Genomic DNA, 17,030 nt, shown 5'->3' with positions numbered 1-17,030 from the left:
TGTTCAAAAGCCTACAGGCTCCCTATTTTCTCTGTCTCAACTCTCTGTTCTGGTCTCTAAGGCCCTTATAATTGGCTATCAATCTTCTGTAAAAATATCCCTTTACTTGTCTGAAGTACTTGTCCCTTTGCCCAATATATACTCAAATAAATAAGAAGCTGGGCTGGTAGGGAAAAGAGAAAGAACTGCCTCTTTCATTCAGATCCTTATTATTCAACTTTTATATAGATTAAGTCCCATTTCTACAAAATCTTCCCTACACTTCAGAAACCATTTGCTGATCTCAAATTCCTCTGAACTCCTCACAATACTTCATTTAACGAAGTCAACATATTGAGGGCCTCTTCTGGTACAACTAGAAAACAAGAGCTACCAAGGTAGTACCTCCTACATACCAGGCATTGTACTGGTTGCTTGATACACATTTTTTGTTGGTATGTTATTTCATTATCTCCCACAACAATTTTGCAAGACCAGTATTTTCCTCATTTTGGAGATGTGGATACAGACAGACAAAAGTTAAATACTTTGCTATAAGTCAATGAGCTGGTAAAGAGTCGTATCAACAGGCAGGATTTCAACTTTGGTCTGCCAGACTCTAGGAAATCACTCTTTTACCTTTGGTTGGAAACGCAGACCCTAGAATTATTGTGTGGGTAAAATAATATATGTAAATGTCTCCAAGTACCTCCCACCCAACATGCCAAAACTGAACATATAATTTCCCAACTTGGTTCTCCACCAGTCGCACTGTTAGGCAAGCCAGAAAAGTAGGTGTTAATCTGAAACTTCCCTGTCCCTTACACCTCATATTTAATCAATAACAAAGTTCTATCCATTTTAGCTCTAAATTGATCAATCCAGATCTCTTTATTTTCATCATTATAGATCTAGCCCATGCCATCTGTGGAATCACTTGATAAATGTTCCTCTCCCTTACCAATCTGTAAATTCAGTGAGTGCAGGATCAAGTCTTTTTTTGTTTAGCCGCAGTTCTGGGCTAATGCCTAAGATAGAACAGGTGTTCAAGAAATGGTTATTACTAGTATCTTGGTATATTTGCTTTTATTCTGTGTCTAAGTTCTAATCAGACTGCAAACTTCTCGAGGGCCTGTTTCCTACATTTTTTCTGTATGATTCTAAGGTAAGCCAGTAATGCTAAGCACAGATTATGTACTGTCACAGGGTAGGAAAATGGAATTTTTTAGCCGGGTACAGATTTAGAAGTTAGGCCAATCCTCTCACTCCACAAATGAAGAATCTGAGGAAGGTTACATGACTTCCCAAGGTCATACTGTTAGTAGCAGAGTTTAGGGTAGAAATCTAAATGCCTGAGACATCAAATCTAAATGCCTGAGACATCAAATCCTTTCCTTCTTACATTCAGATCTAGTCTTTACACATGCTGCTTGCTAAGGGCTTGAAGTCTTTATGAAAGCCATTCAAATTTTGCTTAAGGAAGGCAGTATGAACCAACATGGAATCCAACTGGCTTTAAATTATCAGAAGTAAGCAGAAAATAAGACTGTCAGGTACCCTAGTTCTTCCCTAATGTTACAAATCTCCTAAGTTATAATTAGTCTCTCCCCAGCAAACTGAGCATATATGGTTAATACTCAATGCTAGCCACACAAGATAACAAACATTTGAAAGAAAAAAAATCTAAGCAGCAATCTACAGATCTCAGGTAAATAAATTTTATTTATGAAATTTATATGTAATGGCTATATAATTAATTTCCATTATGATTTTCCATTCCAATCTTTGTAATTAACATAATGAAATCAGTCAAAACTATAGTAGAGATTACAACCTAAAGAAGCATGCTCCAACCTATAAAAAAGGACAATATACAGATTACAATAAGGTACTCTGAATATATTTTAAGTTAAGACCGTTCATCCAAAGTAACAGAGAAGTAAGAACTGTAATCATCCACATTTCTGGATAAACAACAGAAAACCAATCTTATAAGTGGCAGTTCTTTACTCCAGAACTGTCAGCTCATTTCAGAGTATTTTTCACTTTTTGTTTCGTTTTTAAAGATTTATTTATGGGGTACCTAGGTGGCTCAGTCAGTTAAGTGTCCACCTTCAGCTCAGGTCATGATCCAGGGTCCTGGGATCGAGCCCCACATCGGGCTCCTTCCTCGGCAGGGAGTCTGCTTCTCCCTCTCTCTGCCCCTCCCCCCCATTCATGCTCTCTCTCTAATAAAATACACTTAAAAAATAAAAAAGATGTATTTATTTATTTTAGAGAGAGAGAGTGCGCACAGTAGGGAGGGGCATAGGAAGAGAGAGTCTGAAGCAGACTCCGCACCAAGCGGAGAACCCAACACAAAGCCTGGCGCAGAACTTGATTTCACGACCCTGAGATCACGACCTGAGACAAAACCAAGAGTCAGACGCTCAACCCACCCAGGTGCCCCTCGCTTTTTGTTTTTTAAAATAAAGTCAACTACAAAGCGTAAGAGACTCTCAACTATAGGAAACAAACTAAGGGTTGCTGAAGGGGAGGAGAGTGGGGGGATGGAACTGGGTGATGGGCATTAAGGAGGGCACCTCATCTAATGAGCATTGCATGTTATATGCAACTGATGAATCACTAAACTCTACCTCTGAAACTAATAATACACTATATGTTAATTCGTTGATTTTAAGTTAAAAAAATAATGAAGTCAACTCATTGATTTTAAGGGAACAAACATGATTAATAGGAGGGCACTGGTTTACTGTATCACTAGAACAGCCAACAAGTGCTTAGTAAAAGCCTATTATATGCAAGGTGTTAAAGAATATACAGGTTGAACAAGGAAATACGTCACAATCATAAATAATTATAAAAGAAGGAAGAGATGATTAATGGCAAAAGAAGGGGGAAGATAACAGGATTAAGCAGCCTGTAAATGCAAAGCACATCACTTTTTAATATAATGGAATGCCACTGAACTCACCTTTAATTGACTTGACATCTGAGGTCTTCTCTTGTTCTTTGCCTTTCACTGGAAGATAAAAGAGCATCATGACCAACTTCTACAGTCAAAAAGATCCCATCTATATGATGTAAAAATTAGACAAGCTTTATTCTAACAGATGCATATTCAAAGTTGTACAACGGAATAACAGCCTTGGAGGGAGACAGGGCGAGACAGTTGTCAGCGGAAGTTTCGCTGAGGAAGTAACCTTTGACCATCATTCAGTCGAGAGCACTGAGTGTTCTTATGGGTAGACAATGTCAGAATACCTGGGTTCAGATTCTAGCTTGCCACTTATGACACAGCCGTGTGATCACAGACAAGTTACTTCTCTGGGTCTCAATTTCCTTGATTTATAAAATTAGAACAGTAATAACAACACCTACCTTAGAGGGTTAGGAGTGAAAAAACTAAAAAGTTGTAAAGGGCTTAGAAGAGCAACAGGCACACCGTTAGTTTAGGATGTTAACTAGTATTATTAAAATATGCCTATTGCTAGATGCATCTTGAAGAAAAAGAGTTCTTTGTGTATCATCTGACTTCTTGTGTATTCCTCTCACAACATCAAATACATTCTAAACTTATATTCTAAATAATATTCAAGGCTTAACCATTTCTCTCAAAAAGCAATACAGTCTCTTCTCTATTATACAGAACAGTAGAAATTCTACTGCAAATATGCTAATAATGTAATATCCAAGAAAGGAAGGTACATGGCAGCTTAAGCAAAGCGTGAACTCTTACAGAATCTGACATAAGACTATTTTTAACCTTCCTTACTTTTCTTGTATTTTTTTCAACATTAAATTTTCTTTAACCCTACCATGAAAAGCCTATCAAAATAAGAAATCCCAAAATGTGACCATCTCTCTACTCGTGCTCTTAAACATTCAACACTGAGAGGCTGGTAGCAGGAAATTACTAGCTCTCAGAGTATCTGATAAATTAATCCATCAACAAATATTTGAGTGCCTCGTATGTGCTAGACACTCTCCCGGCTCAGAAAAGAACAGTCCTGTCTTCAAGAAGTCTATATACAAGAATGTGGAGACAAACATGGACAAAAATAAGATCATTTCAGGTACTGGTCACTGCTGTTGGGAAGAAAAGAAAATAGGGAAATGTGGTAGAAGTAACTGGGTTGCAGCCCTCGCCGCAGCATCTGCCAACTGAATACATCTCCCATTTGAAACATGAACTTGTCTTGACTTCCAAGACACGCGACTCCCCTGGTTTTCTAGCTGCTCCTTCTCAGTTTTACTGCCTGGCTAACTTCTCCTCTACCTGCTGGGAGTTTCTCAGAGAAAGGGTTTTAAGCACCTTTGCTTTTCACTACGTACACATATGTATTTCCTGGCTGAACTTACCCATTCTGCAGGTTTTCAATACCGTGGATAAGCTATGAATCCTGAATTTCTATTTCTAGTCTAAATTCTTTTTGACCTTAAATTCATTTAGTTAACCATCTACCCATCCTCTTCTATAATTACACTGGTCCAAAAATGGAACATACCATCTCTTCCCAAACCTGGTTTACCTTACTTTTCATTCTCTCTCATGAATGACACTCCCACCCCAGTTTCTCAGGCCAAAAATCTCAGGAGTCATTCTTAACATGTCTCTCCCTTACTTCCCACACCCAAACCACTTCTAAGACCAATTGATTCTACCACTAAAACATACCCCCACAGTTCTACTTTGTCACTCTCAATACATTCTCATCAATCAGATCTAGTCAATATTTCAAACAGAAAAGTAACACACAATCCAACTTCACTACATATTAGTGTTTTGCCTTACTTCCCTTTTCCCCCTAAATATTATATAAAGGGTCCTATGACTCACTACCTGATCCCATTGCTCTTCTACCCTTCCCAGAGATAAATATTGCCCTAAATTGGATGTGTTTACTATCAAACAAACCATGTATGTTTTTAGACTATTACTACATGAATGTAAAACATGCAATTATTCTGTACATTTTTAAAATTGACATGAATAGTACTCTTCTACACATATCTGAAACTTGTATTCATCCCATAATTTGACTTGTCTATATTGATGCATTCATGTAGCTCTAATTCATTCATTTTAGCTGTTTAATTCCTAAAGTACACCTTTATTTATTCATTCTCCTTTTAATGAACATTTCGGTTTCCTAGTTTTTACTATCACAGACAATGATGTGATCAACAGGGGCGCCTGGGTGGCTCAGTTGTTAAGCTTCTGCCTTCAGCTCAGGTCATGATCCCAGGGTCCTGGGATCGAGCCTGCTTCTCAGTCTCCCACTCCCCCTGCTTGTGTTCCCTCTCTTGCTGTGTCTCTGTCAAATAAATAAAATCTTAAAAAAAAAAAATGGGATCAACATTCTAGTACACGTCTTCCTATGCAGTCTACATGTAAGAATCTCTCTAGGAGGGGCGCCTGGGTGACTCAGATGGTTGAGCGCCTGCCTTCGGCTCAGGTCATGACTGGCGTCGGGCTCCCAGCTCAGCCAGGAGTCTGCTTCTCCTTCTCCCTCTGCCCCTCTCCCTGCTTGTGCTCTTTCTCTCTCTCAAATGAATAAATAAATCTTAAAAAAAAAAATTTCTCTAGGCTAGAACACTATAAATGCAACTGATAGGTAACCAATGATGGGCATTTTTAATGAAAGTGGCTATTTAATGAATATTTTTCAAACGGTATTTGATGGTATTTTTCATTCATTTCCTTGATTTCCTTTGAGGGGCTATCCTTTTGTATTTATTGGGTATTTAGGTATCTTCTTTTATGGGCTGGCTATTCAATTCCTTTGTCCTTTACTTATTTGTAGAAATTCCATACATAGTCTGTATACTAATCCTTTGTGTTGCAAATACCGTACGTGTATTTTATTGTATGGAAGCTTTAAACTTTAATGTGGCCAAATTTACATTATGTGGATTGTATTTTCCTACCTTATTGTTTAAGATATCCTTTCCTAGCCCAAGATCAGATTTTTTCCCCTGTATTTTCTTCCATATGATTTCAAATTTTGTTTTTTAAAATTCTGGGCTCTTATCTACCTGTATTTATTTCTATTTGTCAGATATCAGGAAACTACAGCCCACGGGCCAAATTAAGTTTTTATAAATAAAGTTTTAGTTTAACACAGCCATGTCCATTTGTTAACATACTATCTACGGCTACAAGGACACCATCTTGTCTTTTACAGAAAGTTAGCTGACCCCTGATGTATATGATAGGAGATAGAAAAACCCGAATTGTTTTTTTTGCCAGAGGGATAGCAAACATCATTCACTGATTAGTCCAACCCTTCCCAACTGAACAGGAACTCTTTATATACCAAGTTCCCATATATACATAGGTCTGTTTCTGGGCATTTAATTCTACTGTCTTAATTACCTAACCATATAATCAGCCTTTGGCAGGGCCAAGTCCTCTACCTTACTCTCTCTTGAAACTATCTGCCCTATTAATTATAGGATCAACTTGTCCCGATCCTAAAACCCTGATGGGAATTTTTAAAGTAGCACTAACTGAATGATTAATTTGGGGGAGAGTTCACATCTTTCTGGTACTGAGTCTTTCTATCTATGAACATAGTATACCTCTCCATTTATTTGTGTGTCCTTTCATGTCAAACTAGGTTTTGTAAACTCCATAAAGATTTTAGTCTTTTGTTTTTACTAGCATACAGCGGTACAACTGAGTTTTAAATACTTTCATATAAATGCATTTATTTTAAAAACCCAGTTGAACTCTTAGGAGTTCTAATAGTATGTGTGTAGATTTCCTTCAGTTTTTTATATATGCAATCATGTTATCTGGTACTAATGATTCCTTTGTTCCCCTTCCCTCCCAAAACTTAAATTTCCCTTCTTTTTTGTTTTGCGTGTGTGCTATTGTGAAGACTATATTAGCTTTCTTTTTGTCTAATATCCCTGATGTTTTCCCATCCTTTTGCTTTTAACCTTCTCATGATCCTTTTTATACTAAACAGTATACAGGAGGAATCTAGTCTTTTCACTGAGACAGCCCATTTCTGTTTATTGTGATTACTGCTCTTGATTTCTAAAGATCATTCTTAAAACTTTAACTATGACTATGAATTTGTTGATTTCTCCTGGTAATTCTGTACATTTTGCTTTGTGTATTTTGAGACTGATATTGGTGCAAAGCAGTTCAGAGTTTTATCTTCCTACTACCCTGTTCATCTTTTCATAATGTAGTGACCTTTTTAGCCCTGATAATGTTTTGTGCTTTAAAGTATGTCATCTGCCACACAGCTTTCTTCTGGTTAACATTTGTCTGCTATATTCTTCCATCCAGTTATTTTCAATTTCTCTATGTCCTTATGTTTTAGTTGTGTTCCCAGTAGTTTATGGCTGGATCTTATCCAGCCTGACTTTTTGTTTTTTAGCTATACAATCTTCTGCTAGAATTTAGTCTGTTTACATTTATTGTGACTACTGATCTATTTAGGTTTATTTCAGCCACCTTATTTTGTTCTGCTGACTACACTTTTTCTTGTTTCTCTTTTTATTATGAAACATCTGAAACAAAGACAATACTAGAACATAATTTGAGTAACACTCAGGCTTATCAAATCTTAACATTATGCTATATTTGCTTCTGAAAATTTTTCAAAAGAAATAAGACATGCATGTGCAACTTAAGTCTCTCCCTGATCCCATTCCTCCTTCTACCTAGAGAAATAATTTCATAAATTGATTATCTCCATATTTTTATTCTTTAATATATTTCTGTATCTATAAACAACACATAGTACTGATTGAAGGTTTTTAAACTTTATACAAGTGGTCCTACCAATTGCCATTCCCAAGAGCAGCATACCCTAACTAAATCTTGGTACAGTCAGGCTTTAATCCCATCCCTCAGAACTTAACACCTCTCTCTTCTGTACCATTTTCTCCCTCTCTACCAGATCATTCCTATCAGCATCCAAACATGTTCTAGCATCTTTTATCTTAAAAAAAAAAAAAAAAAAAAATCCCTTAACCCAAGAGCACCTTTCAGTTCCTTTTCACTGTAGTTTCCTGAAAAGGGTGTTTTTACTCTTGCTACTTTCCACACTTCACATTCTCCCTCCAACCCATTCCACTGATACCCTTCTCAAAGTCATCATTTACTTCCACATTATCAAACTGAGTAGTTTTTTCTATCTTGATCTTGCAAGTGACATTCAACACGGTACTCCTTTCTTTTTGAAACATTATCTTCTCTTAGCTTCCATGATATCACACTCCCATTAACTGGCATTTTATTTTTGATTCTCCGTTGCCAATGGTTCATGTTCCTCGCTTTAACTTTTTTTAAAAATTTTTTTAAAAAGATTTTATTTATTCATCTGAGAGAGAGACAGAGAGAGCACAAGCAAAGGGAGAGGAAGAGGAAGAGGGAAAAGCAGACCCCCTGCCAAGCCAGGAGCCTGACATGGGGCTTGCTTCCTGGCCCTGGAGATCATGACCTGAGCGGAAGGCAGACACCCAACCATTTGAGCCACCCAGGTGCCCCTCAACTTAACTTCTAAAAGCTGGCTTAACTCCAGAGCTTTCACCTAGGCTCCATTCTTGTGTATAATATGGCAGGAAATGCTACCCGGCCCACAGAACTCATTTTCCTCTTTCTAGCAAGAAGGTTGTAGCCTAGTAGGTAGTTACTAGTTGGCTAATTACTCTACATTTCCCAGAAGGTTTTGCAGTTATCTATGCCCATATGACTAACTTCTCACCAACAGAATATGAATAGAAATGATTATGTGCCAATTTCTGGCCAAAGCTTCTCTTTCCTCCTTACCATGGGTCAGAGGACTGAGGACAGACAGAAAGGGCTATGACCCAGCTTTGACAAAACAGACCATACCCTAAGGGAAAGAGGTGTAACAAGATGGGAGGAAAGTGATCCCTGAATGATTGTGAAGCAAAGCCACCCAATGAACTTGGACCGTTACACTCAAGAGAGTAATAAAAAAATCTATCTTGTTTGAGCCATTACACTTCAGTGTATCTTTGTTACAACAGCCTTAGCCTTTCAACATAACTAATTCACACATTTTATGTATTCTCTAGGTGATGTGATCTAGTCCCATGTCATTAATCATCAGTTATGCAAAATATTTTTTTTTAAAGATTTTATTTATATATTTGACAGAGAGAGAGAGAGCACAAGCAGGGGGAGTGGCAGACAGAGGGAAAGGGAGAAGCAGGCTCCCTGCTGAGCAAGGAGCCTGATGCAGGGCTCAATCCCAGAATCCTGGGATCATGACCTGAGCCGAAGGCAGCGGCTTAACCGACTGAGCCACCCAGGCACCCCTGAAAAATATTTTTTTAAATTTTTTATTGTTATGTTAATCACCATACATTACATCATTAGTTCTTGATGTAGTGTTCCATGATTCATTGTTTGTGCATAACACCCAGTGCTCCACGCAGAATGTGCCCTCTTTAATACCCATCACCAGGCTAACCCATCCCCCCACCCTCCTGCAAAATATTTTTAAAACCAGAACCAGATCTCACGTTCCAACTTCTTTCCAGAACTACAGACTCATACATCCCACTGCCTCCTCGACGTATCTGCATGGATGTGTTATCACAAACTCACAATTGCCAAAAGACAGTTTTTAATTCTTCCCGCCCCAAGCTTTCCCAATTTTTTTTCACCCCAATCACTTATTCAAGTTATGCTATTTCTATCTCCAAAACATATCCCATACCCAGTAAGTTCCAGCCTTCTTCAGATTCCTTAAACACACCCAGCTATTGCTGCCTCAGGACATTTGTACTTTTAGTTCTCTCTGGCTAAATTGCAGTTCCTTTGATCTTTTGTGAGGCTGGCTCTCTCCCCTCATTCAGATGTCAAACTAAATACCATCTTCTCAGACAAGCCTTCCCTTATTATCTGAACAAATATTATCATCCTGTGACCTAATCCCACATCAGTTTAAATTCCCTGCTCAGCACTTTTTACTAGTGGATATTTTTTCTTGTTTTTATTTACTTATTCAACAAATATTTACTAAATTCCTAACTATACCCAGGCACTGACCTAGACATGGGGATATAGCTGTGAACAAAATCAGCTTCCACCTTAATAAAATAGAGAGAAAAGTAGATGGTGATAAATGCTGTAGAGAAAGTAGGCAAGATAGGAGTGCAGGGGCTACGGACTGCAATGTTAAAAGTAAGATAGACAGAGAAAGCCTCACCAAGATGCCAAATGATCAAAAACCTGAAGGAAATGAGAGAGCAAAATAGTGGGTGTCTGTGGGAAGAGGTTTCCAGGTAGAGAGAAAAAATAAGTGCAAAGGCCCTGAGGCGGGAATGTATTTGACAACAAAGAGGCCAATATAAATGGAACAGTGATGGAAAAGGAGAGGAGATGAACACAGAGAGGAAATGGGAACTAGATTAAGGAGGGCCATGTATAAGAAGCTACTGGAGGAATTTGAACAGAGATGTGGCATAATGCATTTTGAAAATATACCATAGGGGTCAAGGATGGAAGAAGGAAAACCAAATTGAAGCCTACAGCAACATAACTCTGCTTTTTCTATTTCCTTTTTGTCTTTAAAAGATTTTATTTATGTATTTGACAGAGCGAGCGAGTAAGCAAGCGTGCCCTGGGGTGGGGGGGGGAGGAACAGAAGGAAAGAGAGAGAGAATACCAAGCAGGCTCCAAGCTCAGCGCAGAGCTCAATGCAGGGCTCAATCTCACGACCCTGAGATCATGACCTGAGCCAAAATCAAGAGTCGGACACTCAACCTACTGAGCCACCCAGACACCCTTGCTTCCTCTACTTTCATAAAACCAGCTTCCTCTTAACATTTAAGCTGAGATTTGAATGACACCCTCTCAGAGGACTTCCTTAACTGTCCAATCTAAACAGAGATGACCACCTAGACCAGGGAGTTAACAGTCAGGGATGGTGAGAAAAGGTTGAATTTGGTTACATTCTGGGGTAGACTTAGCAGATTTGCTTATGTAGATATAGAGTAGGAGAGAAAGAGAGGTTCAAGAAGGTACTAAAGTTTTAGCCTGAGCAATTAAAAGACCAGAAATGCAATTTACTGAGGTGACAAAAAGTCTGGAGTTAGATTTTAGATATAGTAAGTAAAAGATCCATCTGTTAGTCTATTATTTCTATTAATAGATATAACTGTATCTATCAGGTAGAGGTATAAAGTGGACCAACAGTTGGATATACCATTCCTAATTCAGGGGAGAGAATTCAAGCTGAAGATGTAAACTCGGGAGTCATCAGCATATAGGTGGTATTTAAAAATGGTATTTAAAGACTGGATGGGATCCCTAAACAGAAGTGTCTCCAGCTTCTACTCTTGCCACATTCAGTCTGCAAAAAGCATCTACAATGATCTTTTTATAACGTAAGATCAAATCATTCCTCTTTAAAAAATTTTAAGGGGCGCCTGGGTAGCTCAGTGGGTTAAGTGTCTGACTCCTGATTTCAGCTCAGGTCATGATCTCAGGGTCATGAGATCCAGCCCCAAAGCGGATGTAGCCTGCTTAAGATTCTCTCCCTCTCCCCTGCCCCTCTTGTGTTGTCTCTTTAAAAAAAATTTTTTTTAAATAGTGTCCCTGCATTTGGAATAAAACCTAACTTTGGCCTACAAAGCTCTGAATCTTGTCTACCTCTCTAAGCTCAAATCACAGTGGCCTGCCTTCCTTTCTTGAAGGGCACCAAACTCTTTCTTGACTCACAACCTTTGAACATGCTCTTTCCTAGCCTCTGTTACCTCCTACTGATCCCTCAGCTCTAAGTTTCAAGGTCACCTGCTGAGGCTTTCCTCTAACATCAAACCAAAATATGCTTCTCCTCTCACCTTATCTGTGTTATAACATGTTATCAATTTGTAAATACACAAAGGGACTGAAAGAGAGATTTATTGTCTGTTTGCCCCAGCAGACAATAAGCTCCATAGGTGCAGGGACTTTTTCTTGTTCAGTGCTTAATAATGAGCGCCTAACACAGTGCCTGGCGAGCAGCATTCATAAGTATTTGTTGAACAGATACAAAGGTCTATTACGCAACATGCAATCTGCCTCATTATACATAGAATGCTTGCTTTCCCCTTGAAAAAAACAAAAAACAAAAAACCCACAAAACCTACTTTAACACTGTCAAACAAATTAGAGCTATAAACTACACCAAGGTACCTTAACAACAAAGCTTCCTTGTACCATTTTACAGGTTTCCTTCATTCAGCAGTGCTTTCATTCATTCATCACAGTTTCATTCACTCACCCCATGACATCAGTTACTGAAACTCTACTTGTACTTAAAAGGAATTCTTGAATTCATATCTGAATGGGGCCTTTAGGAATCATCTAATTCTCGGTTGAGAGAGGAGAAAAAAGTGGGTTAACGCTTTTCTGTCCCAGGTGACAGAAGTAGCAGAGCAGTCATGTGAACCCAAGTCCCTGATACCGTTTGGTGTTTTTCTGTTTTGTTTTTCTCTGGTACCTTTTCTCTTAAATAACAAGAATTGAAAGAACCACTATCATCCAAAAAGACCTCCACTTGTTCATTTTGGATATATATTTTGAATGCAACACAACAATTTTATCCAGATCAAAATTAAGCTGCCTCTACTTAAAAACCGGGCAGCTATTACAATTGAAAATCAGAAATACAAGTAGTTTACAAAGTGAGCGTTCCAATAGTTTAGTCGACTTGCTAAGTCATCAAAAGAAATAATCTTCTTCATTAGGGAACATTTGGCAGTAAGTAATGTTATTTTAGGAACTGCAGGATCCCCCTCCCCACACCCCCCAAAAAGGGAAATTAGAAAATAGCACTAGTTGAAGAAAACAGCTTTTTCACATGTTGCTTTTAGACATAAAACCCTCAATATTCTGAAAAGTCAGAAACTTCCGTAACACGGTACTAAAGGAATTTCTTTTCTGGATCCACAGTTAGACACACACGCACACAAACGCGATAACTGTTTTTGCGCCAACAGGCATTAACTCGTATGCGCTTCGGCAAATACTTTTGGACCAGCGAGACAATTCCCCTCTGACCTCGCGCGAGGAGGCCACCTTCTCCCTCCCTGCAGAGTCCCGGAGCAAAGCAAGGCACGCAGGGGGCGTCTGCGCGGAGGCCGAGGGCCTCGCTGCCACCCGCGAGGAAGCCCGTGCAGGCCCCCCTGCCCCACCGCCGCCCCTGAGGCCCGGCCTGACTCCCCGCCGGAGCCCCCTCTGCTACCTTTCCGCCGGAAGAAGGACATGGCGGGGCCCGGGTCGGGGCGGAGGGCGCGGGGGGACTGTCGCGGGGAGGGCCCGGCTCCCCTCATTCAGCAACCGGCCCGGACTTCCGGGTCCGCAGCGGCCGCCGCACTAGCCTGAAAAGAAACCCTTCTTCCGGGTGTGGGCCCCACCGCCTCCTCGAGAAGCCCAGGCAGCTCCTGCCGCCATATTATCAACAAGCCACCCGCCCGGAGTTCCGGTCCTTCCCCGCGCGAGGCTTCACGGGAGGCCGCGCCGCCGGCCCCGCCCCCCATCCCCGCCTCCTCTCGTGGGTGCGGGGGCACGCGCCCGGCCCGCCCATGTGACCCTGCGCGCGTGCGGCCTGTGCCCTTTCCCAGGTTCCGCGTCGCTGCCGCGGGTGTAGAGATGCCGCGCGATAGTGACCGTCCCGGAGCCGGAGCCCCTCCCCCCAGCCCCCCCGACCTTGGAGCTGGATGGCGCGGTGTCTCAGGTCTGGGGCGGCCGGCCGTGGGAACTCACAGCGTGCCCTTGTACACAAGGCGAGGCCAGCACTGCCCCGCTCCGGCTTAGCCCCTTCTGTTTCTCCGTTCCAGTTAGCTGGCCGGCCAGAGCAGCTTTCCCCTGCACCGCCAGGCCCTGCTCTCCTCCCAGGCGACCAGAGCCGCCCCGGGTCGCGCGGGTACTAGGAGGTCACGGTGCCTCGAAGAGGGAAGAGGAGGCGTAACCTGCTTTATGCGGCTCCACTGGCTTCTCAGTCACAGTGACCTCGGCAATAAAAAGGAGAAGTGGGCTTATTTTCAGAACCAAATCCCTGCACCAGTGCTCAAGTTTGAAAGGGACGGGAACATAAAAGCATCGCCAGTTATTACAAGGCAAACTCGTGAATGGATCCTTCAAGCTTTGTTCAACTTCCTTTTCCCCAGTAAATCTGGCCCTCCAAACATCCCTAAAGCAGAGGGAAACAAGTCTGCCCCCCCCCACCAACCCCCACCAGTGTCCCTCACCACCTGGTGAGTGCGCTGATTGGCTAATAATTGTAGCCTTGGGGGATACTCCTTTGGGGAAGGAGTCTGGAAGTTAGCACTCAATAAACGTTCACTGAGGTTTTTTTTTTTTTTTTTAAATCAGTGAAGTCCATCACGTGACGGTCGGTCGGGGGCAACAGGATCAAAAAGAATCCCAACTTGTCCAAGATCATTAAGTGTCAGTGTCGGGACGATAACTAGAACCCGGGGTCTTTTCACTATATAATTAGAGCAACTTAATAGATTTGTCTGTTTTGGTCCCGGGCCTGTGAGGTAGTCACAGCTGGTATTTACTGGAAGTTTTCTATGCAGTTACTGTGCCGGACTCTCCAGATTAACGGTCCTTGGGTCAGTCTCGGTGTGGGGAAAACTAGACACAGAAAAATATCTTGCCGAAGGTCACAAGCTAACTAGGGATGAACCCTGGATTTCAAACTTAGAGAGTCACCTCCAAAGCTAAAGATCGAACCTTTTGCTGCCTGGGTAAAGAGAGTGTGGCCAGGCAGAAGCGAGGGAGACTGGCCGAGGCTCTGGATGCCTGAGTGTATCCTCGGCCTGAGTTGGTGCTGAGAATGAATGTCTGTTCAACTCCTGTGGGCCTCAGCAGAGGCTGCAAGGGAATTTGGGCAGTGTCTGTCCTCCAGCGATCAGAGGGGCTGTTGGAAACCAGGTTGCACTCAGGAGGACCACTTTGCTGCCTGTGGCCAATAAAACCAAAGGTCTTGCCCTTCGCTCCCGGGACATGGAGATTGGCTGAAGTCAAGGAAGAGTGCGGCCGAGGTGCAGTTGATATAAGGGAGTAAGTGGGATTTAGCAGAAGTGTAAGGACAGGAGGTCCACACACTTGGCAAGAAAGCACAGTGCCCTTCTCTCTTCCCTTCTGTCCCGGAGTCCAATCCCTTGGCAGTGCCTTTTTGTATTTATTGACTGGTTAGTTGCCTGGGACAGAAGAGGGAGTGCAAGAAATCCCCTGAATATCATCACTGAACAGGAGCAGTGCCAAGGAATATGGGGGGAATGTTCTAATACCTGTAAATTGTAAACCCTTCCTCGTTTTCTCTTCTAATCAGCATAGAATCAATGTAAAAGCAGCGTCCTACCCTGCGTTCCTTTGTGATTACTGCTCTTGAGCCCCTCCTAGCAGAAATTCTGGAACTGTCTTTACTCCTCCAGGCAGTAGAATATGTACTCTCAGCGAGGTAGTAATACCTGCCATTATTTCTTAAGTACTTCTGTGCTCTCAGTATACTAAGTGCTTTATAATCACAATCTCAGTGTATCCTTTACATTCTCCCCCCCGCCAAAAAAGACCCCGTGAGATGGCTTAATGTCATTACCCCCAATTTACAGATGATGACCTTGAGGCTCAGAGTTATTTACCCAGGGAGCACAAGGCTGGAAAGGGGTAGAGACAAGATTTGGACCACTGTCAGTCTGACTCTGAGCTATTTGCTTATTCTACTTGCTCCTGTCTTTTTCTCCACCTCCAGCTAATACCTATGCAGCTTCCAGCATGGGGTGTCTATTTATTGGGCAAATACAAGGCAATGAGTGATAGCTAGCAGAGCCGATGCCTTCTGAATCATCACCCATTAAAGTGTTTATACGCTTAGGGAAGCTTTAAGTGTACGGTACTACCATTTAATCTGTAGGAATTTGATGATCCACAGATGAATAAAGTTAAAATAAAACAAGAATATAAAAATAAACAAGAATATTCCATTCGCCTGAATACCCCGTTGTGGCAAACTGGATATTCTGCATTGTATTTCTAAATTAATTTGTTAAAGCCACTTTACACGTAAAACAACATAAATTTTCACCAGAAGTAATTCCCTTTAATTATATTCCTAATTTTTTTAAAGATTTTATTTGTTTTTGAGAGAGAGAGATCAAGCATGCACACGCACAAGCCAGGGGAGGGGGAGGGGCAGAGGATGAGGCCGACTTCCCCCTGAGCAGGGAGCCCAATGCAGGACTCGGTTCCAGGACCCTGAGATCATGACCTGAGCCGAAGGCAGACGCTTTAACCAACTGAGTCACCCAGGCGCCCATTATATTCCAAATTTTAAGGGAATCCTCAGTCTTTTTTTTTTAAGATTAATTTATTAATTTTGGGGGGGAGGGGCAAAGGGAGAGACGGAGTGAGTCTCAAGCAGACTCCACACTGAGCGCCGAGCCAAACATGGGGCTCAGTCTCACGATCCACGAGATCATGACCTGCGCAAAACCAGGAGTCAGACGCTTAACTGATTATGCCACCCAGGCGGGCCCCTCACAGTCTTTTTATACCAGTTGTATCAATCACAACAAATCAGTGAGGTAAAATCAGCAAGGTAATTATCACAAAGCCAGTGAAGGGATATAACAAACATTTTAACAAATGTAGTTGTCTATGTCAAACATTCATAACCTGAAGGAAATTATTCAAAAAAATCTTTTGACACTGTAGGAAAAAAAAAGTTCCCCGTACCAGATAAAAACAAACTCAGATTTATGACAAGTCTCAGAATGTGCATTGCTGTAACTTACAATTCTCATCAACTCTCAAAGGTTAATTCTTAAACCAGTGTTTTACATTCTCAAAAGCATTTGCATCCATAGCTTTGTAAAATTTATCTAGAAGAAAAATCGTGGCCTCTGAGTTTAGTTTTAATCAAAGCTAAATCAAAGCAATTTGGGCTTAATGTAATTTATTTCTTCTATAGTTTCTAATCATGCCAGGTAAATGGGAGTTTAGTGCACATTTTTTTTTCCCATCAAAGGAACCTGAAACAAGTAAGAGATATGACAATAAT

At 41.2% G+C, this 17,030-nt stretch overlaps 1 protein-coding gene across 1 annotated transcript in view; it reads right to left on the bottom strand.

Annotated features, from left to right (window-relative positions):
* Window positions 1-13,440, bottom strand: part of AKAP10 (A-kinase anchoring protein 10) — an 86,873-nt gene extending 73,433 nt beyond the window's left edge. Inside the window, exons 1-2 of the mRNA XM_025864025.2 lie at window positions 13,206-13,440; window positions 2,954-3,001 (exon numbers count right to left, since the gene is read on the bottom strand). Of these exons, the coding sequence (XP_025719810.2) occupies window positions 2,954-3,001; window positions 13,206-13,293 (136 nt within the window). The 5' untranslated portion in view covers window positions 13,294-13,440. The remainder of the gene's footprint in view (window positions 1-2,953; window positions 3,002-13,205) is intronic.
* Between the last annotated feature and the right edge of the window lie 3,590 nt (window positions 13,441-17,030).

The sequence above is a fragment of the Callorhinus ursinus genome, unplaced genomic scaffold (assembly GCF_003265705.2).
Source record: "Callorhinus ursinus isolate GAN/ISIS: 27379988/994484 unplaced genomic scaffold, GSC_fseal_2.0 scaffold43, whole genome shotgun sequence".
Taxonomy (NCBI): Eukaryota; Metazoa; Chordata; class Mammalia; order Carnivora; family Otariidae; genus Callorhinus; species Callorhinus ursinus.
The sequence above is the reverse complement of the archived record's forward strand: the minus strand, read 5'-3'. Positions and strand labels throughout refer to the sequence as shown.